This window comes from Schistocerca serialis, chromosome 1 (genome assembly GCF_023864345.2).
Source record: "Schistocerca serialis cubense isolate TAMUIC-IGC-003099 chromosome 1, iqSchSeri2.2, whole genome shotgun sequence".
Classification (NCBI taxonomy): Eukaryota; Metazoa; Arthropoda; class Insecta; order Orthoptera; family Acrididae; genus Schistocerca; species Schistocerca serialis.
In genome coordinates this window covers 1074895702-1074918944 of record NC_064638.1, presented here as the reverse complement: position 1 = coordinate 1074918944, position 23243 = coordinate 1074895702, and the positions used below count along the sequence as shown (strand labels likewise).

The 23243-nt window shown below is 38.9% G+C and overlaps 1 protein-coding gene across 2 annotated transcripts in view; it reads right to left on the bottom strand.

The window, feature by feature from the left end:
- Positions 1 to 4442: 4442 nt before the first annotated feature.
- Positions 4443 to 23243, bottom strand: part of LOC126415893 (progestin and adipoQ receptor family member 3-like) — a 193956-nt gene continuing 175155 nt past the window's right edge. For both annotated transcript variants that reach the window (XM_050083464.1, XM_050083465.1), the window contains 3 exons: positions 21823 to 22011; positions 15568 to 15658; positions 4443 to 9118 (listed from right to left, as the gene is read on the bottom strand). In XM_050083464.1, coding sequence (XP_049939421.1) covers positions 8979 to 9118; positions 15568 to 15658; positions 21823 to 22011 — 420 coding nt within the window. In that variant the 3' untranslated portion in view covers positions 4443 to 8978. The remainder of the gene's footprint in view (positions 9119 to 15567; positions 15659 to 21822; positions 22012 to 23243) is intronic.

Genomic DNA, 23243 nt, shown 5'->3' with positions numbered 1-23243 from the left:
AATTGTAGAAATGGGAATTAAACCTTAAAACATGTGTATTCAACTGTGATGCCATCCACAACAATTTGTTTAGTTACAAAACTTCTCATGTGGACATGTAAATGGATTTGATACATTATTTTCATGCTCTTTATTATTTAATGTTTGTAAGCACAATTAAAATTGAGCAAACTGTTTTCAAATTTACATTTTTTAAATTGTTTGGATAAAATGTATCCTGAGCCAGCATTCAAGTACATAAATGTAGAAAACCTCCAAAATCCACCCTGAAATTGGCCACTATAATCAACTTTTAACAGTCTAGGACTGAAGCAAAGCAATCATCATTTCCCCACTTTACCATGTAACAATACTAATTGTACTGCAGGAGTCGCAACTATATGATTGGAAGTTGCACCATGTACAGAGTTTGAGGCGATCCCAATTCTTACAGAGAACATCTCTTCAATCTTGTAATTTCATAACTTTTTTCTCTCTTCTAGATTGACGCAATTGAGTCCATGGATGAACAGCATGGTCATGTTCCTCAGTCCAACACAATAACTGTTCCATGTAAAACAAAAGTCAGCAAGCCATCACGTACCTTCTATGACTACAGAGAAAGAGTAAACTACTGTGATGATTACAGTGTGCAGCAAGGTAAGGGAGCATCCTTGTGGGAATTCAGAATGGATGTCAGGTGTTTGGGATTGATACAGACAAAGACATTTACATCTTTGGTTTGTTGTAATGGTAATATCTGTGGTCCAACTTATTGTAAACTCCTTCTGTAATTGTAAACAAAAAGTGTTATACTTGAATCACCACCTACTATCGACACCACGGCATCGAGCAGATATGCTGCAGCCTTGATTATGATGTCCGGGCAATATTGTCAAATTCATGTGCCAATTTTTTTCTGCATAATTGTGTGTGGATACAACAAGAAAAAAAAAGACTGGGGATATTATTTCAGCTCTATTTTGTAAAGGTTCATATTCAATTTAATTGCTGGTTAATGCCACAACCGCTGCCATATCAAGAAAACTGAATATCGTGTCATTAGCTTGACAACCAAACAAATCCAAATTAAATAGTAATTACTGAGGCCACTGTATTGTCCATTGCTTTTGGCGGTATTTCAAGATGCCTGATCCAATTTAAACATCAGTACAGAATTCAAGAAATTGCATTAAGGGTGAGAAACTTACTGCTAACACAGATGTTACTGATGCTTTTTGCAGTGAAATCTTCAGTTATACCAAACACAACAATTTTCTCCCAGAAAATATAATGTCTGGAAAACAAAGATAATGTAATTCTAGTGGGAAAGTTCTGGCAGAATATAAATAGTTTTATGGTAAAAGAACCACTCATTTAATAGCAGATTTCAGTGACAGGTACACACAAAAGAGAGAGAGAAAACTTAGTAGCTTTTGAAATTAATCCTTTCTCAAGCTAGAGTACACACACGCAGACTTGCACGCGCGCGCGCGCGCACACACACACGCACACACACACACACACACACACACACACACACACACACACACACACACAGGTACATGCACCTGTGGCCCTGCTTGGCACCAGCTGGACACACATTGCAGTGACTGTGAGTTTGACAAGTGGACTGTGTGGGATGGGTAGAGGGGGAGCCAGAGCTGGTGGAGCGTAGTGCACGATGAAGGTAACGTGAACTGGGAGGGGGTGATGGTACAGAGAAAGAGGAAACTGTTGGGTGGAGGGTATGGGGACAGTGGGTTAATGGAGATTGAGGCCATGAAGGTTATGGTAGTGAAGGATGGATTGTAAGAGTAATTCCCATCTGAATAGTTCAGAAAAACAAGAAGCAGAGGCAAGGACTGAGATGGCTCTGGTTGTGAAACAGTCACTGAAATTGAGCTTGTTGTGCTCAACTGCATGTTGTGTCACTGTGTGACCGACTTTGTTTTTGGTCATAGTTTGGTGGTGGCCATCCATTCTGGTCAACAATTGGTTGGTTGTCACACCAGCATAAAAAGCAGTGCAGTAATTGCAACAGAGTTGGTATATGATATGTCTTCTTCCAAAGATGGCCCTGCATCTGATGGGGTAGGACAAGTCTGTGATGGGACTGGAGTAGGAAGTGCTGGGTAAAAGGACTGGACAGGTCTTGCACTTGGGTCTTCCACAGACGTATGATATGATCCCTGCGGCAAGGGATTTGGAGTGTTTGAGTGTAAGTGTCATAAGGCTAGACCAGATGATGTGTGGGTTGGGTGGCTGAAGGATTGTCACTTTAGGTGAGGTGAGAAGGATCTTGGGTGAGATGTCCCTCATTTCTGGGCCTGATGATAGATAATTAAAGCCCTGCAATGCTATTCTAGGGTGATACTGAGTGACAAGGGGGATGCTCCTTTGTAGTTGGTGGGGGGGATTAGGGGTGTGTGAGGATATGGCACAGAAAATTTGTTTGCGGACTTGGATTGGAGGTAGTGGCTCTCTGTGGAGCCCTCTATGTGACCTTCAGCATACTGGGCAAGAGACTTCACATCACTGCAGATACACCACCCATGGGTGGCCAGGCTCTATGGGAGTGATTTTTTGGTACTGTTGGTGGTTAGTGCATTTAATTTGGATAAAAGTGCAGATGCAGCCATCAGAGAGGTGCAAGTCAACAACATGCAGAAAGGTGGCACACTGTGTTGTGGAGGACCAGATGAAGCAGATGGGAGGGAAGGTCTTAAGGTTGTGGAGGAATGAGAATAGGGTATGTTGGCCCTGAGTCCAGATCATGAAGGCATCATCAATGAACAATGAACATGAACCAGACATGGGGTCTGAGGTTTTGGGAGGCTAGGTTTCCTGTAGATGGCCCATAATAAGATTACCATGGGTGGGTGCCATGCACGTTCCAATGGCTGTGCTGTGAGTTTTTTATATACCTTCCCCTCAAAGGAGAAGTAGTTGTGTGTTGGGATATAGTTGGCAATGTGTATGAGGAATAAGGTAGTGGATGGGTTTCTAACGACATTAGGAGAGGTAAAGTTCAATAGTGGCAAGGATACGGGCAAGAAGGGTGTTGGTGTATAGGGAGGTTGCGTCAACAATGACGAGTAGGGATCTGGAGGTAAAGGAGGTGGGTACAATAGCAAGCTAGTGAAGGAAGTGTCTTTGATATGAGGGGCTTGGTTCAGGGCAATTGGTTGGGGGTGTTGGTCAACAAGAGCAGAAATTCTTTAACCAGCTACAATGTGTCATCCAGGATTGTTGGTTTATGGATTTTGGGTTCACGGGATGTCATTGGGGTGAGGAATGAAATGGACTTGAGGGAGAGGCTCCAGAATGGTACTAAGGATTTCAGAAGGGATTGAAGGTTATATCAGACATCTGGTATCGAGTAACTGTGGCAGATCTTGTAGGTGGATACAGACAGTTAGTGGAAGCCTTCTGTCAGATAGTCACATCAGTGGTGGACCCTTTAGGTCAAGGTCTGTTTGGGGCTGGGTATGATTGTTCTTCTGTTGAAAGCTTAGTGTTCACCACCCAGCACTTCCTACTCCAGTCAGGTCACAGTCTTATCCTCCCCCATCAGAGGCAGGGGCATGTGTGTAGGCAGCAATGTTATATACCAACTCTGCTGCCATCACTGCACAGTGTTTATGTAAGCATCCCCCAGAATGAATATCCACTGCTAAACTATGACCAAAAACAGAGTGGACCACCCAGTGGCACAACGTGCACAATTTCAATGGCTGTTTTACACCCAGGACATCTCAGTCCTTGCCTCCACCACTAGGTTTTCCAAACTATTCAGTTAGAGTTATCCTTTCAACACATCCTTTGCTGCTGTAACTTCCCTAGTCTCAATAATATCTCTGTTAACCCACTTCCTGCACATCTCCACCCAACAGGTTCCTTTTCTTCTGTCCTATCACCACCTCCCAACTCACATCACCATCATATGCCATTCCCCAGTGGCTCTGCACATGTGTATCACATGCCTTCCCTGTACATCTGCCACTCCTCCCTCTCACATTTCTAGCCAGCAAACCAGGTGCATTCATCCAAGCCACTATCTACCCACTCCCAACCCCTTTTCCTACCCCCCACCTCCCTCCCTCTCTACCCACTCCATCCAACACAACCTCAATTGCACCCAGTTCATCTGCTAAACTGCAATCATGACACAGTGCGCCCAGCTGGCACTCTGTAGGGACATAGACAGTTCGAAAGGATATTGATTTGGAAAGCTATCAAGTTTTGTTCCTCTTTTGCATGTGCCTGTCAATGATTCAAAAGCTGCTGATATTCAGTGAGTGGTCGCCTTTACTCCTGAATTATTTGGATAATGTAATTCTTCAGTTTTGGAGTATTTTACTTGATTGTGAAAATTAGGGTTTCTAAAAAATAAATTGGAATGGCTGTAGGAAAATATACAGAGAGAGTGAATTGTCGTTTTTTCTGTTATTGATGGTTTATTCTCTCGTCAATAAATCTCCATAAACTAATACCCGGTAGCTCAACACAATAAATTACAGCCTAATTACTGTAGCAGATTACTTCTGAAGTAGGAAGTACAGATAAGAACAAAAAATAATATCACACTAAACTTTCAGTACACAGCAATTCTGTACACAGGATATTTTTCCTCTTGTCACAAAAATGAGCATTTGTTTTAAGAAAATATTTATTATTGTTTTATTGCAACTTTAAAAATACATATTTTTATCACTAAATCATAAATAATAGTATGACAAATGAATGCACAGACATTATAGACAATATTGCCACAAAAACTCTCAACAAGAGGAGCAAAAATGGAATCCATTTACTGAAGTTAAATGTCTTCAAATTATAAACTCATTTACAAGTGAAAATGTCATCTGCATCTCTCATAACTGTTAGAAGCCTTTTTGGAATAAGAGATTAGAACTGTGCTTCTTTTGTTTAGCTGCAATCCAGTTAGTCTGACCAGCTGCATCCTGAATTATGGCAGTGGCAATAGTCATATCAAATCTGTATAGCAAATGCTTTCTCTTCTTTTTAAATCTCTTGGAACTCCACAAGCATTTGTCTAAGAAAGAAAGCCCCAAGTAACAAACAGGTAGATATAATAATACTTCCGAATTCCTTAGCTGCTGTATTTTTTGTCTACAGAAAAGCAACACAGAAATATTTCAACTTCTAGACTTAGGAAAGAATGCAAATTAAGAAGATAAATAATAATTTACCTCTATTCCATACCTGTTATTGTGATTTTGTCTTTATGGTAAGTGGTGATCTACCATTATATTTCACAATAATAAAACTGTGTTAAAATGAAAATAAACTCAAATCACTGCATGTCTTTAAATGTATCTATGATATACATTCTTTCAAACAGAAATGAAAATTCAGTTTTGGCCATTTAACAATGCACACATTTTAGTATTATTTATCTAAATGAAATAAAAGGATGCTGTTAATTTAAAAGTGTTTTCTAAAACTGTTAACTCATTGAAGCAGTGGGGAAATTTCGTGTCGTAAGACGAATGTTCCATGACCTAATACTCTGTGGAAAATTATTTATCACATGGAAATAATTCTCTTGTTAAGTGATCCCAAATACTGAACGTGGCTATCATCTATGAAAGTTTACAAGAACATCCCTGACCGATATGGTAACCCTTATTATTTCAGTATGCTTGATTTGAAGAGAAACCCAAGTTACATTTTCAGATACCATAATAATATAAATAACATGTGCTTAGTGCATTACTTGATACTACTACAATTAACCATCAAGTGAGTTGCATAAAATGTGTGTAATAATCTCTCGCTATAAATAATAACAACAAATTCAGAGACATGACAGAATCTCACTACAAAACAATCTAAGAATATAAGAGTAGGATTATGCTGCCCTGAAATATTTTAGCATATTGAAAAAGTATAAAAACATATAAAACAACATAAATAACGTAACATGAATAAAATGGAATAAAGCAACAGGAGCCACTTACTAATTCCTATTTAATTATGACAAAAGACTTTTGAGGAAATAAGACATGTTACAAGTCATTGCATAGCAATGATATAACTTCACTGTTATTTGATGATAAATCAGGTGGACATGTACAGATATTATACACCATCCTAATATAATAGGTCGTGATGTGATACACCATCCTAATATAAGAGGTCAGTGATATTCTGAAATAATTTTTTTCCTTCCTATAGTGTATTTAGACAACCACATACTGAAATCCACAACAAACTAATCCTCAGGATCTCCTCAAACATTAAAGAATCAAATTCATGTGGACACTCACTACAGCCACAGTCAAAGTTCTGGTCTTACTGTAGATGTGACAGAGGGTTCTACTACCCTGAAGTTTTCTTTTTTAATTTTTTGAATAAAAAAGATGTTATTAAGCATAAGCTATCAACTACCAGAGATCAACTATCTCCTGCAATGTATTATTCTGCAATGTTAACCACATTTTCTCAATATCATATTTTTATGGTGTTTCTTATGAATTTTCCTTTGTAGGATATTCAAGAAATGTTTTGTGTGGTCTTGCAGACATCACAGTGAATCACTCACAACATAAAAAACAGCTTATCTTATAAAGATGTTTGTGACTGTATTGCAAAGAATAGCTACAAGCATTAAACTTTTATATTAACTATGGCTTCACACCAGAGCTTTTGACCATCAGAATTAAAAAATTACAACAAACAAATTATATTGCTTTTAACTGCTTGATTCTTAAAACTTTAGTTGGAATGCAATGTTGACAAATCCGAAACTTGCATTTTGTTTCTGTCAGACTATCATTTCCATTTCTTATATAATTTGACACACTACCCATAATACAGTATTCCAACAACCATCATTTATTCTGTAATTTTGTCATACTAGTGCCTTAAAACTACATCTTTCACAGAAAGAAGTTATAAATAAGCACAGGATGGATGGAATGTGTTAGTGCCAATGATCAAACTTGACGCTACATGAAAAGACAGGCAGCAACTGCTTACTTGTACAAGAAACCACTTTTATAGACATTTTAAAAAAATAAGAGAGGATCGTGTTATAGGAGATAAAGAAGAAAGGAATGTACAACAAATTTTGTGTGCCTTAGTGAACTACTGCAAGTCTTTGAATTTCGCATCTCTATGGTGACTTGCTTGTTCCCATCCTACCTCAGTTATGTGACCAGGGAAATAATACTGCAGTTTAATGTGGAATCTGACCCACATATCATTTCTGATGAAGCTCCACATCACTGAGAGGTGTATACTAGGCTAAAAGGCAGACTGAACAATCTGTGGTGGGACCAGGATTTGATCCCAGACTTTCGGTTTCCAGTCACACACTTGTATACTAGATCACCAGGCCCAATGTACAACAAATTAAAAACAGTGATATAAGAAGACAGGGAGGTAATGATGACATGCAAAATGAAACAAAAGAGACTAGGGAGAAACTGGTTTCAGTTAACACCAGGTGAAAAGCATGAGCAAATACTGGTATGGAAGACTGGATCTCATCCGTTCCTAGCCCCATGTGCTAGGACATTGGATTCGGGTGAGTCACATACCAAAACAGATTTGAGGATAATGAGCTACATGCTGAGTTCATGTTCAGTAACAGGATGCTGGAAATGTGTAGTGTATAGAGTTTGTGGATCTTGGGGTTCCATGTCATAGTGTGCATATTCTTTGTCAATCATCTCCTTAACAATGTATATATTTTTTAGTAGTGAGAACAGAATAAGTGGTTCTGGTAGTTATAGCAACAGATCTGAAAACAACATTGCCCATGTGGTAAGAAACAGAATGAGGGTATGTGCTTGAGAGTGTCACAGGACAAGGGTATTACAGTGCAGAACAACTAAGGAGAGTGTGGGGAGGAAATCTGGCAATGTATTTCTTACTTTGGGATGTTGACTTTCAAAAGCCATGGCCTTAGCTTATAAAATAAAATGATTTCAGTTCTCTTTCATCCCCTTCCTTTACTGTATATCTTTCCTTTATTTTTTGCAGTCTTGTTAACCTAACTAAGGAACTAATAACAGAATTCCAAAACCTCATGATGTGTGTGTGTTCTTCATTTGTGTGTCCCTCATACCTGTGACAGTTTCTACTATTATAGAACCACATAAATGGGAAATGACTCATCCTGCCATCCTGCGATTCTGATGTGGACTGAACTATTATACTTTCCAAGAACTAATAAAATAAAATGAATTTGAGTGTCAAATGTATAAAAATTTCCATATAATTGCTCTACTAGTATCAGAATATTGAAGGTTCAGGAATAAATTCCCAACAGCCAATGGATGGGTGAGTGGAACATAATCTATCACCCAATCATCTGTGGACTACTCAAGCACCTGCTTGACTTATTTCTGAGTAGCTGGTTTAAAAGCTCCAAACTGAGTTTAGTGTAATGCTGTCATTGACTGTTTATTCTCCTGTGATATATGTAACAATCCATCCTTTCAAGATTTACTATTCTTCCACATCTTTTCTCATCAATTAACATCTGTGTAACAAGCACATAAGTCTTTCATTAACAACATAGTACATCATCACAATCTAAGCAATTCATCATGATTTTACAACACTTTCCTTAGGAAAGATTCACACATCATTCCTTAAGCCAAAAATACTTTTTGACTCCTACCAATGATTTTTTCGTTATATTTGAGCACCAATGATCACAAATAAATACATGTAATAATAAACAAATATCTGCTTCAAGCTGGTTGTGGCGTAACCACAAGTTTGAATAACAGATGTAACATTATTAAAGAGCAGAGTGTTTTAAACAATACAGACAGTAATGTCTTATGTCACAGCTCATCAATAGCAAGTACGTAGACATTCCACTGGTCTTATAAGGTGGGGTCCATTTGCTGTCATGCCTACAGTACCACCATTTTCAATGGTTCTTCTATTTGTACGTTCGGTATGTTGCTGGGAAACAGCAGAACTGATACTTGCAAAATTTTTAGCTATCAGACTCACAGCCTCATGTCATTTGCACAACCATGATTCATGCGAAATTCTACGTATTTGATGCCAGTGTTGTGCCAGTAATATAGTGCAAGCACCACAAAAAGATGCCACCACTGATGAGATGATCCAATATAATCAACTTTTCCTGAAACAAAAAACACATATAAAGGATATGTAATAAGTAAATCTGTAATAACACATGATCTAAGGTAAACTATGGATACTGTATCACTCTTCGCAAACAGTGTATAAGCCACCATCTGTTATCAAAAACAGAAGAAGCATACGGCATAGTTGGCTTTGAGACATTCAGTTCTGTAAAAAGTAAAGGTTTTCTGTCATGCTGTTGCAGCACTGATATATTTCTTTGACAACTGCCCAGAACTGTTAACTGCATTGGATGAAATATCTTTCTTGTTTCCTTCCAGTTAATAGATAACTGTCACTGTTGTCTTACACAGTCCTTTCATGAGACTCTAAGAAAAGATACTGAACACCAAAATGCACCATCTCATGATCAGAAACAGCATATTGCCAGCTTCTTTCCCATTTCTGGAAACATTCTGATGACAAAAAAATTTTTCCGTAACATTTTTTAAATTGGTTACTCATGAGTCCGGTGCTAAGACAACACTGCAGTTCAACAAATTATAGATGTAGTGCCCAGTATTGGATATTAGAGTCCATCTCATAAACCATTACTGCCATTAACTAGGCTCTGTCCAAAGCTTGCTAACTGTATACAGTACATCTGTCTCTCCCAACTGTACTTTAACCCAAATTGAATATTACATCTGCCTCTTTCACGAATAAAGAGACACTGAGGCTACAACTTGAAAGTGAGTTTGAAACAGTCACAAAAGACTTAGCTCTTGCAATGTACAGATTTAGGAAGTAACATTGATTATGAAGTAAATCAATCTGTTTAAAATTCTGAACATTTATTGTCAAATCATAATATGAGGGTTGTACCAAAAGTAAGGTTCCCAATGAGCTACAGCCTCGAGGGAAGGTGCTAGGCTAAATCTGACAACAGTGTCATAAGCAGTGCCTTCACTCTCGAGCTCGCCCACCTGTGATTCACTACATCACTCAGTGTTGGCTTGGCAGCCGTCAGAGGTGGAAGTATTGATCACCACTCCCGCCAAGTGTGAGGTTTGAGCAGTACTCCGGTCTCTCCATGCAAGGAAGTTACCGCCAATGGAGATTCATCAGCAACTGACTGAGGTTTATGGTGAAGCGTGCATGTATGTTCAGCACAACCTCAAATGGTGCAGGGCTTTTTCTGAGGGCCACACGAAGTTCATGATGAAGAACGAAGTGGAAGACTGCCGGTTTTGGATGTGATTGTCCAGATCAGCAGCGAGCTGCTCAAAGATCGGAGGGTCACTGCCTGTGAACTTGTTGAACGCATTCCTGAAGCTTCCCATGGCACAACTGAAAGAACTTTAACAGAAATGTTAGGTTATCGCAAGGTGTGTGCTCGGTGGTCTCCCAGATGCTGACTGACGAACACAAGGAGTAACGCCTTGACTGTGCTCACAAGTTTCTTCAACAATGTGAGGGGGGAAGCAACAAGGAGAAGTTGTTGGACTCCATCATCACAGGAGATGAAATGTGGGTGTTCCAACAATCTCGTCAGTGGCGTCACTCCAGTTCACTGCCACCAAAGAAATTCAAACAAACACAGTTGGCAGGAAATGTTATGGCAACTGTGTTTTGGGATCGGAAGCGGTACACGTCATCGATTTCATGCAACCTGGGACAACAATAAACTCAGACAAATATTGTGAAACATTGACCAAACTCCAGCGAGCAATCCAGAATCATCAGAGAGGATGACTGACGGAGGAAGTAGTGCTTCTTCACAACAACGCTCAACCCCATGTCAAGCATCAAACACAGGAGCTTTTGAAGAAATTTGGGTGGACTGTTATGCCCAATCCCCTGTACATCCTGGACTTAGCCCCCAGCGATTATCACCTCTTTCCCAAGATAAAGGAACACTTAAGTGGCAAACGCTTCAAGAGCGATGATGAAGTCTGATCAGAGGTCACACACTTCCTCAGCAGGTTGGCAGGAGACTTCTTCAACTTAGGAATACAAAAGCTGGAGCATCATCTTCAAAAGTGTGTTGAAAAAAATTGGAGACTATGTTGAAAAATAGACAAAGGTGTAAGCTTTTCAATTATGTATAAATTAATAACAATAAACAATATCTTCTATTTATAAAAAATATGGTAACCTTACTTTTGGTACAACCCTCGCACATATAGCATATAATAAAGTTGGTTGAAGGGATCAGTTAGCTGTGTGCCAGTTATGCTCAGTACTAATTTGGGCATGCTTATTCACTCAATTTATGCTCAGTCACATATAACAATGGAAAGCTATTTAATAAAATGAATTTTTATTACATTTTTTTTACAACAGTTCTGGCACTTACATAAATGTTTGTTGCCTTATTATTCAACACAGTCAACCTTACTTTGCAACAAACTTGGGTCATTTGTCCAAAAGCTTGCCCCCCAGAAAAAATTCTGTTCAATAGTGCTTGTATCGTATCACATCTTCAAGCTGGCTCCTAATCTCTTACTTCACAAATATTCTTTCAAAGGTCTGCAAAGTGGAAACTTGATGCTGTCATGACCATACCTTATGGAAGATGTCCCAACATCTCTCATTTCACATAATATAGCGAATGTTATTAGTACAAGCATATGAGGGCACATGTTGTCATAGAGCAGCAGTATTTCTTGTGAGGGCATTCTTGGGCATTTTAATCATAAGACAGGTTTCAAATGCCTTACCAACAGATAAATGAAGGGAGCACTAATTATAGTTTTCCTGTCCTCTTGGAACTGTCCCAGCATAAGTAACTTGTCATCTTAATAACTCATCAGTATAGCTTTGCGCTGAATGACTGTATCTTGAATATGTTAAATGGATCCAAACAACAAAAAAGCGTGTAAAGTTCAAAGTGGCATAAATAGTTCCTGCTTACAGTGTTTGCTGCCATGTCATTAAGGTGATCGTCATAGATGTAGTAAAACCTTCATTTGGAAACATCATCTAATATCCCCCCCCCAAGAACCATGGACCTTGCCGTTGGTGGGGAGGCTTGCGTGCCTCAGTGATACAGATAGCTGTACCGTAGGTGCAACCACAACGGAGGGGTATCTGTTGAGAGGCCAGACAAACGTGTGGTTCCTGAAGAGGGGCAGCAGCCTTGACAGTAGTTGCAGGGGCAACAGTCTGGATGATTGACTGATCTGGCCTTGTAACACTAACCAAAACGGCCTTGCTGTGCTGGTACTGCGAACGGCTGAAAGCAAGGGGAAACTATAGCCGTAATTTTTCCCGAGGGCATGCAGCTTTACTGTATGGTTAAATGATGATGGCGTCCTCTTGGGTAAAATATTCCAGAGGTAAAATAGTCCCCCATTCGGATCTCCGGGCGGGGACTACTCAGGAGGATGTCGTTGTCAGGAGAAAGAAAACTGGCATTCTACGGATCGGAGTGTGAAATGTCAGATCCCTTAATCGAGCAGGTAGGTTAGAAAATTTAAAAAGGGAAATGGATAGGTTAAATTTAGATATAGTAGAAATTAGTGAAGTTCGGTGGCAGGAAGAACAAGACTTTCGGTCAGGCGAATACAGGTTTATACATACAAAATCAAATAGGGGTAATGCAGGAGTCAGTTTAATAATGAATAAAAAAATAGGAGTGCGAGTAAGCTACTACAAACAGCATAGTGAACGCCTTATTGTGGCCAAGAGAGACATGAAGCCCACGCCTATTACAGTAGTACAAGTTTATATGCCAACTAGCTCTGCAGATGACGAAGAAATTGAAGGAATGTATGATGAAATAAAAGAAATTATTCAGATAGTGAAGGGACACGAAAATTTAATAGTCATGGGTGACTGGAATTCGATAGTAGAAAAAGGGAGCGAAGGAAACATAGTAGGTGAATATGGATTGGGGCTAAGAAATGAAAGAGGAAGCCACCTGGTAGAATTTTGCACAAAGCACAACTTAATCATAGCTAACACTTGGTTCGAGATCATAAAAGAAGGTTGTATACATGGAAGAAGCCTGGAGATACTGACAGGTTTCAGATAGATTATATAATGGTAAGACAGAGATTTAGGAACCAGATTTTAAATTGTAAGACATTTCCAGGAGCAGATGTGGACTCTGACCACAATCTATCGGTTATGAACTGTAGATTAAAACTGAAAAAACTGCAAAAAGGTGAGAATTTAAGGATATGGGACCTGGATAAACTGAAAGAACCAGAGGTTGTACAGAGTTTCAGAGAGAGCATAAGGGAACAATTGACAGGAATGGGGGAAAGAAATACAGTAGAAGAAGGATGGGTAGCTTTGAGAGGTGAAGCAGTGAAGGCAGCAGAGGATCAAGTAGGTAAAAAGACGAGGGGTAGTAGAAATCCTTGGGTAACAGAAGAAATATTGAATTTAGTTGATGAAAGGAGAAAATATAAAAATGCAGTAAATGAAGCAGGCAAAAAGGAATACAAATGTCTCAAAAATGAGATCGACAGGAAGTGCAAAATGGCTAAGCAGGGATGGCTAGAGAACAAATGTAAGGATGTAGAGGCTTATCTCATTAGGAGTAAGATAACTACTGCCTACAGGAAAATTAAAGACACCTTTGAAGAAAAGAGAACCACTTGTATGAATGTCAAGAGCTCAGATGGAAACCCAGTTCTAAGCAAAGAAGGGAAAGCAGAAAGGCGGAAGGAGTATATAGAGGGTCTATACAAGGGCGATGTACTTGAGGACAATATTATGGAAATGGAAGAGGATGTAGATGAAGATGAAATGGGAGATATGATACTGTGTGAACAGTTTGACAGAGCACTGAAAGACCTGAGTCGAAACAAGGCCCCGGGGGTAGACAACATTCCATTGGAACTACTGAAAGCCTTGGGAGAGCCAGTCCTGACAAAACTCTACCATCTGGTGAGCAAGATGTATGACACAGGCGAAATACCCTCAGACTTCAAGAAGAATATAATAATTCCAATCCCAAAGAAAGCAGGTGTTGACAGAAGTGAAAATTACCGAACAATCAGTTTAATAACTCACGGATGCAAAATACTAACGCGAATTCTTTACAAACGAATGGAAAAACTGTTAGAAGCCAACCTCGGGGAAGATCAGTTTGGATTCCGTAGAAATATTGGAACACGTGAGGCAATACTGACCCTACGACTTATCTTAGAAGCTAGATTAAGGAAAGGCAAATCTACATTTCTAGCATTTGTAGACTTAGAGAAAGCTTTGACAATGTCAAATTCTGAAGGTGGCAGGGGTAAAATACAGGGAGCGAAAGGCTATTTACAATTTGTACAGAAACCAGATGGCAGTTATAAGAGTCGAGGGACATGAAAAGGAAGCAGTGGTTGGAAAGGGAGTGAGACAGGGTCGTAGCCTCTCCCCGATGTTATTCAATGTGTATATTGAGCAAGCAGTGAAGGAAACAAAAAAAATTCGGAGTAGGTGTTAAAACCCATGGAGAAGAAATAAAAATTCTGAGGTTCACCGATGACATTGTAATTCTGTCAGAGACAGCATGAAAGGATACAAGATGAACATCAACAAAAGCAAAATGAGGATAATGGAATGTAGTCGAATTAAGTCGGGTGATGCTGAGGGAATTAGATTAGGAAATGAGCCACTTAAAGTAGTAAAGGAGATTTGCTATTTGAGGACCAAAATAACTGATTATGTTCGAAGTAGAGAGGATATAGAATGTAGACTGGCAATGGCAAGGAAAGCGTTTCTGAAGAAGAGAAATTTATTAACATCGAGTGTTGATTTAAGTGTCAGGAAGTCGTTTCTGAAAGTATTTGTATGGAGTGTAGCCATGTACGGAAGTGAAACATGGACGGTAAATAGTTTGGACAAGAAGAGAATAGAAGCTTTCGAAATGTGGTGCTACAGAAGAATGCTGAAGATTAGATGGGTAGATCACATAACTAACGGTGAGGTATTGAATAGAATTGGGGAGAAGAGGAGTTTGTGGTACAACTTGACTAGAAGAAGGGATTGGTTGTAGGACATATTCTGAGGCATCAAGGGACCACCAATTTAGTATTGGAGGGCAGCGTGGAAGGTAAAAATCGTAGAGGGAGACCAAGAGATGAATACACTAAGCAGATACAGAAGGATGTAGGTTGCAGTAGGTACTGGGAGATGAAGAAGCCTGCACAGGATAGAGTAGCATGGAGAGCTGCATCAAACCAGTCTCAGGACTGAAGACCACAACAACAACAACAACAACAACATCCAATATATTGTTGCAAACTTCCAGCTACGACCATGATAAAAAAAAGGGAGGGAGGGGGTGCAATTCATTTGTCACAGGTCATTTAAGTTGAGAAATTAATTATTACTAAAAATTTCTTCCATATATTGCAACTGCAAACTACAGCCAAATACAGATAACCTGGCACTTGAAATTCTAGCTATTCCTTATATGTAACATACATGTTCTTCACTCATAGTTACGAAAGTTATAGCAAAGGACAATGCCTTGACTTGAGTTAATGAATTTCAACATACCTGAGAAAAATCGTTCTGGTATTTTTGACATGTAAATGAAGAATGCCAGTCCACTTATCGCATACATGCCAAGAACACGGGGCAGCAGCAACTAGAATGAAAGACAACACCTTTACTTGGTAAATACAAATGGTTTAATGGTTGTTTTCCAATATTCTATAAGACTGTAAAATTTCATTTACTCAAATATAAGAAAAAATGTCAAAGAATTTCTCTATAGTTATAGTGAATGTTTAGAATATACTGAAGTAAGTGAAACAAAATTTTCATGAAATGTATTCGCAGTTGCAAATACAAGCAACCATCATCCGTATAAGGGAATGAATAACAACACAGGCACAGCAATAATGTAAAATGAAATTTAATGAATGAAGTACACCCATATCAATAACAATTGGCATTAGGCACTTGAAAGCACACTGCTGGATCTATTTCATAACTGAAATAACAAAATACTCATCCTCATAAGCACAGATCAGTTTTTCAGCAACATATGAATTAGGGTTCCAGTGGCAAAAATGTGCGTTTTAACTACAGTGCTTAATGCTGATTAATTTTGTGTGTGTGTTCCTTTTTTTTGTGTAACTTCTTTTCCCAGGGGTTTCTTCCAATAATAATGTATTTGGCAAATGATGCTTTACCTTGTGATGATTTCAGACTTAAATTAGCTCACATTATAAAGTCAATGAAAGATCAAAAGTTACCAGGTGAGTAGCAGGCGGTCCACATTTTTGAAAGAAGCATTTGATACACTGACTTTATATCATACTGTCAAACTCTATGTACAAAAAGTTGTCATATACGTGATCCATAAATAAACAACAAATGAAGAAACTGAAAGGTTAACTTCATTTTGAACCTTCATGGCATTCTGAATAAAGCTTCAAGATGACCTTTACACTTGTATGATCTAACTAATGTTCCCAATGAAAACAATAAAATTTTATGCAATCATAATCCTTGAATTTCATCAACACAGACACTGCCAACTACAACTTACTAATACTTAAACAATGTTAGTAGAGTGGATTATTCAATATACAGTTATTACTCATTTATTATCAGGCACTTGCATATGCACAGCAAGAAAAACGCGTGTGCAATGAATGGAACAAAGCTACAAAAATACAGAACGTCCTTGGAGGAATGGTCAATATTCAGGGATATGACAAGAGTGCTCATCTGAAGCAAAAATCTTCAGGCCTATTCTGAATGGTTTTTGAGATAGAACACATTTAATGCACATTTGTTTTTAGGCTAGTGGGGCTGTAATGGAACAGCTATGTCATATACATAATAATTTTTTAAAAAATGCTTTTGATACAAATATTGATCAATTAATCTTGAAATTGTATGTGCAAGTTGGCGATAGATATCCCTTTGTAAACTTGTCAAATGTATTACTTTCTACATGTGTATTATTTTAAAAAAAGATGAAAACAGTGTACTAGTTATTTATCAAAATGTAAGCAACTCCTCTTAGCTGACGCTGTAATTAAGAGAAAAATTAATACTGTAAAAATCTAGCGATTCAGTTGAACGACTGGACTGTCATGCTTAGAGGTGCCATGCACAACCCTAGTGTGAAGAGGAGAGATTGGAAAGGCACTGAGTGGTGTGAAACATTGTCGATGGCCGCAGATGTAAAATTATTACGGTGTTAAAAGTCCTCAATGATTCATCAAAGTGGCATGGCTTTTCCCTTACATGCTTTTAATTCATCCCTGCAATCATCAAGTCATGGTTGCAAGAATTTCCAGACTTATGATCCTGTGAAGTTTCACAGTCATGGTTATCGCTGGGAAAATGGCTCTGGGGAGTGTCATGTTGCTTGACATGTATTAAGGTATCAGAAACATGAAGAAGCTATGTGAGATCATAATCCACCATCACTTCAATGATGTAACCGCAATCATGCTTTCTTCAACACACACCTCAACAAGGTAATAGATTCATTTTATTCAGTAAAGTACTTTTGGTAATGGATTATCAGTCATATTAGGTCAAAGTGAAATAACATTTAATTGGAACATTGCAGTTTATTAGTAACAGTGATCAGATTTTTAACTGATTATTCCATTACTGTTTGAGCCTCAATGCTTTGCCATTTATTATAAACAGTAACTTGTCTGAAAATTATGATCTTCAGAATTGTAATAATATTTTCAAAGACTATAGTATTTCAGAATACAATGATAACAATACAGTTCGTTTAAACTTCAGTTTTAAGTATCTATGCTTTGGTCACCTTTGTTTTTTTGTTTGCTGATGTAAATTTTGCTAACTGAAAGTTCACAGTCCAGTTAATAAATTTCAATAATTAACTGCACAAAACAGTTTAAAGATGGCTGCCAGAACATGGCGTTAGAATCAGTTTGGCTTGCTTCCATCTTAGAACATTGAGCACGAAGTAGAATTAACAACTTTGCTTTTAAATTCACAGTAAATTTCAGAATTAATTAAAATCAAATTAGCTTCTTCAGAGCTGGGCAACCATAAGAACCTACACATAATATTTCTTTCAAAGTGTTTAATAAGGTAAAATCTTCTCTTTCCCTGCACCTGCAACTTAAGCTGTTCAACAGATGGATGTATTCACAATTTCAAAACGATATTGAATGTAGCCAGTGCTATGATTCAGGCAGTGTTCCTGCAATCTGTTGTCATTTAGAAAAACAAATTGAATTTCAATTTGTTGCCATTTAGAAAGACAAATTGAATTTACATAAAATCGCGAGGGTTTGGTCATAGCATACACATGTGTGTTGGTACACCCAATATCTTTGACATTATATTCTACACATGGTGGTAAAAATAAGAGGAGTTGTCATGAGGTCACAAACTTGAAGCTGACCCAAGTGAAGGTCCGCCATGTTAGCTACCCCAAAACTTCCGCCTCTTGTGGTTTGATTCCGTGTAGTCATGAAGTGTTTTGATAAAAAAATGCCTGCTTGCGTCACTTATGGGTGTACTAATCATTCTGATTGTAGTCTAAAGTTTAAACAAATAACATTTCATTCATAAGTGGACTTATTTAAGCAATATATACTTGAAATTCTGATGCACTATAAAGTTTTGCTGTATGGTTTTATTTCTATGATTTGACTTTAGATTTCCTATCAATTCAATGTGAAGAGCTCTCTGGGTGAACGCCTGTTACAGTGGTTGAATTATAAGTACTTAAAGCATTAAATATTTGTTAAAGCAAAGTTCCCTATCTAAGTCCAAGCTATTTAGATCATTACATTAATCACTGTGCTGTCGTGTTACCCTGTAAATCGCTGTTATCTGCCACACTGAATGTCACCTGGTAGGTACAATTTAAAAACAAATCAGATGTGTAAACTACAGTGGATCTGACAATCTTAAATTCAGTTCTTTTCCTTCGTAATTTAACGAATTTTTCACTTTGTTGACATGACAGCTGGCTTGTTTATATCATCCCTGCATACATCTCTGGGACACCAAAGGAAAAAAGGTAAGTTTCTTGCAAACTTGAACTTTTAAAATGTGCATTTGACTTGAAAAATCAACGAATACAAATCAGTGCCTCTAAACTATCAATCATTGCTTCTGGAGTTCTGGCTTTATCAATTATCGACACAAACACAATGAAAGTGAATAGAAATGGATTACGAAAGCATGCTTTTCATAGCAAATACTTCTCTTCTCAGTTATTCAAAGTGTATAAACAAAAAGGAATTACAGTACTGAGGTCAGAAGTGTCATATTTTAGTGTCGTATTACTGTATCGAATACGCATTTAAGACCAGAAAAACGTTTGAAGTTGTGTTCCCTAGGCTGTGTTGTTCACTAAAACAGTGTAACATTTACTGTATAAAACAAATATCACATGCACACGACAGAAATAATGAACAAGAAGCAATTGTAAACACTCGTCTGCTAATGTATTGGGGGATCCAAGATGGCGGCAGACCCCACCCACTGGCTTCAAAACAACGTACAGCATACGTCAGTAGCGCCAACTCCCCTTATTCTATCTCCATGATTCTACAACCGAGTTGGCATAAGATGATCTCTGACAGCTACTAGCATAGTTGCCAACTTTCAACTGCAAATTGCAAGCAGGTGCAGGTGAAAACAGTAGCCATTAACAGACCTGTGACAACACTGAGGTGTTGCCATAGATACATTTACAAAATTGAAAACTGTGTACAAAAAAGACTATAGGCATGCTAAGAGTATTGTAAATAATGCAGTCAAATTTTTGTAGATATTATGATGCTAGCATAACATGGCATAATGGAAACTCATAAGAGTAGCACCACACCGTAAGAAAAATATTCTAAACAGAAGATACACTCCTGGAAATTGAAATAAGAACACCGTGAATTCATTGTCCCAGGAAGGGGAAACTTTATTGACACATTCCTGGGGTCAGATACATCACATGATCACACTGACAGAACCACAGGCACATAGACACAGGCAACAGAGCATGCACAATGTCGGCACTAGTACAGTGTATATCCACCTTTCGCAGCAATGCAGGCTGCTATTCTCCCATGGAGACGATCGTAGAGATGCTGGATATAGTCCTGTGGAACGGCTTGCCATGTCATTTTCACCTGGCGCCTCAGTTGGACCAGCGTTCGTGCTGGACGTGCAGACCGCGTGAGACGACGCTTCATCCAGTCCCAAACATGCTCAATGGGGGACAGATCCGGAGATCTTGCTGGCCAGGGTAGTTGACTTACACCTTCTAGAGCACGTTGGGTGGCACGGGATACATGCGGACGTGCATTGTCCTGTTGGAACAGCAAGTTCCCTTGCCGGTCTAGGAATGGTAGAACGATGGGTTCGATGACGGTTTGGATGTACCGTGCTCTATTCAGTGTCCCCTCGACGATCACCAGTGGTGTACGGCCAGTGTAGGAGATCGCTCCCCACACCATGATGCCGGGTGTTGGCCCTGTGTGCCTCGGTCGTATGCAGTCCTGATTGCCTGATTGTGGCGCTCACCTGCACGGCGCCAAACACGCATACGACCATCATTGGCACCAAGGCAGAAGCAACTCTCATCGCTGAAGACGACACGTCTCCATTCGTCCCTCCATTCACGCCTGTCGCGACACCACTGGAGGCGGGCTGCACGATGTTGGGGCGTGAGCGGAAGACGGCCTAACGGTGTGCGGGACCGTAGCCTAGCTTCATGGAGACGGTTGCGAATGGTCGTCGCCGATACCCCAGGAGCAACAGTGTCCCTAATTTGCTGGGAAGTGGCGGTGCGGTCCCCTACGGCACTGCGTAGGATCCTACGGTCTTGGCGTGCATCCGTGCGTCGCTGCGGTCCGGTCCCAGGTCGACGGGCACGTGCACCTTCCGCCGACCAATGGCGACAACATCGATGTACTGTGGAGACCTCACGCCCCACGTGTTGAGCAATTCGGCGGTACGTCCACCCGGCCTCCCGCATGCACACTATACGCCCTCGCTCAAAGTCCGTCAACTGCACATACGGTTCACGTCCACGCTGTCGCGGCATGCTACCAGTGTTAAAGACTGCGATGGAGCTCCGTATGCCACGGCAAACTGGCTGACACTGACGGCGGCGGTGCACAAATGCTGCACAGCTAGCGCCATTCGACGGCCAACACCGCGGTTCCTGGTGTGTCCGCTGTGCCGTGCGTGTGATCATTGCTAGTACAGCCCTCTCACAGTGTCCAGAGCAAGTATGGTGGGTCTGACACACCGGTGTCAATGTGTTCTTTTTTCCATTTCCAGGAGTGTATATATAAATTCAAATGACATCCATAGTAAATACACATAAGCATATTGCTTCTTTGAATTTATAATGAATAACACAAGTAAATAACATGTTAATGGTTAGCTAAAGTTCAGCTTTTGAAAGTACTGATGCCTTGCCTGCTTGGAATTTCACTCACAAAATTGAACTCTGTGAAATTAACAATAGATCTATTAAAGCAGCTAATGCTGAATCAAGTAATAATGTAAACCCATGACTGTTAGTCAAAAATAACCAAAGACAGGTAATGCTAACTGTATGGATGAAAGCCTTATTCATAATGTGAAATGCTTCCTCAGTTAACAATGCTTTGTCACATTAGTTAATGAACCCTGAACCTTAAACGAGGAATCATTGCAAATAACAAATCATATGACTGAAGACAACATTGTACAATAATATGTTAATAAGTTTAATACAGAATTTTTAATGATGGCATCAGAGAGTAACATAATATTAAGAATATATAAAATTAGAGTAATGCATACCTGAACAACTGGATTAGCATAACCACCCATTATCACAGTCCAATGAAATGTTGGTACAACTCCATAAGCAGCCCAACAAACAAAAACAATGAGCTTCATATTTGCATCAACCCTCAACCTGGGAATTTGAATGATCATAGCAAACAGGAATATCAGGCTAACTGTGAGCAAATAGAATAACTGCAGGTTCTGAAACAAAACCCATAGAAATAAAGCTATGTAAAAATAAAACACAATGGAGATTTCAGGATGGAAACATATAAAAATAATTTTTATTTACTTATAACAAATTTTATATAAGCTTTCAAACAGGTCTTCAGAGAAACTTAATGAAATTTATCTAACAGAACACAGCAGTAGATATTACGTTACTAGCACTTAACAGTATATGTAATGAATGAAAGGTGAGATGTCTCAAATAAATAGAGTCAATAAATAAAGAGTCATTCATGCCATAACTGTACATGAGTGCAGACATAGAAAAATAAGCACCTTTACACAACATACATGTTCAAGTAGGTAAAGTCTGACATTACAAAAAACTGAAGATAAAAGAGAAATTGTTTAGTAACTATAGAAGGCTATACTTCTAAATACAAAGAAATTTACTTTGTACACATCAAAATAACAAGCAGTTGCCACTGGCGTACTTTCGAATCTTTCAAACAAGTTCCTTTTCACTCAGATGTTAACCACAAAACACAACTTGCTGAACGTTTTTTAATGTAACATAACTTCAAGGCGCAGTATACACAAATAAAAAGAACTGATGATTGCAGGAAATAGTACCTTACTGTAATTATTAACAGGTTAAACAAAAATTCACAGTGAACACAACATGAGGTAGTAGTATGTTATTAAATTTAAAGCAGATTTTGTTTCAGCCAGATAAGAAGGAAAAAATTTTACAAACACGAAAAAATATTAAAACAAGTAATAAAGTGCCCCATAGTTCAGAATGAATATTAATTATGGTGAATATGATGACAAACTGACAGATTTCATCGTGAGGAAACAAAGTTTGCATATGGAGTAAAAAAGCAATGGTCTCCTCTTCTGATAAAAATATTATTGGTGTCAGGTTGACAAATAGCGGTAGGATAACTTAAAACAAAAACCAAAACAATGAAGAAAACATAGACTAACACTCATTACATGTAAGAAAATTAACTCACCATTAGAAGCAGAAATAAAGATGGGAAGGGTAATTTTCTACCGATCAAGGGTTTCAAATATGTAGATCCATGTTGCTCCTGCACGCTTTCAGATTTCATCCAACCACCTTTCAGCCAGGCGGGCAAGGGCACAAGGTGGGAAACTTGGCAGCCAGATCATAGTGTACATGACTGTAGTCCACTGGCCGAGCTCTGGTGGCTACAGGTGACCTATTAAGTCATGCATGTAACCACATCATGCATGTA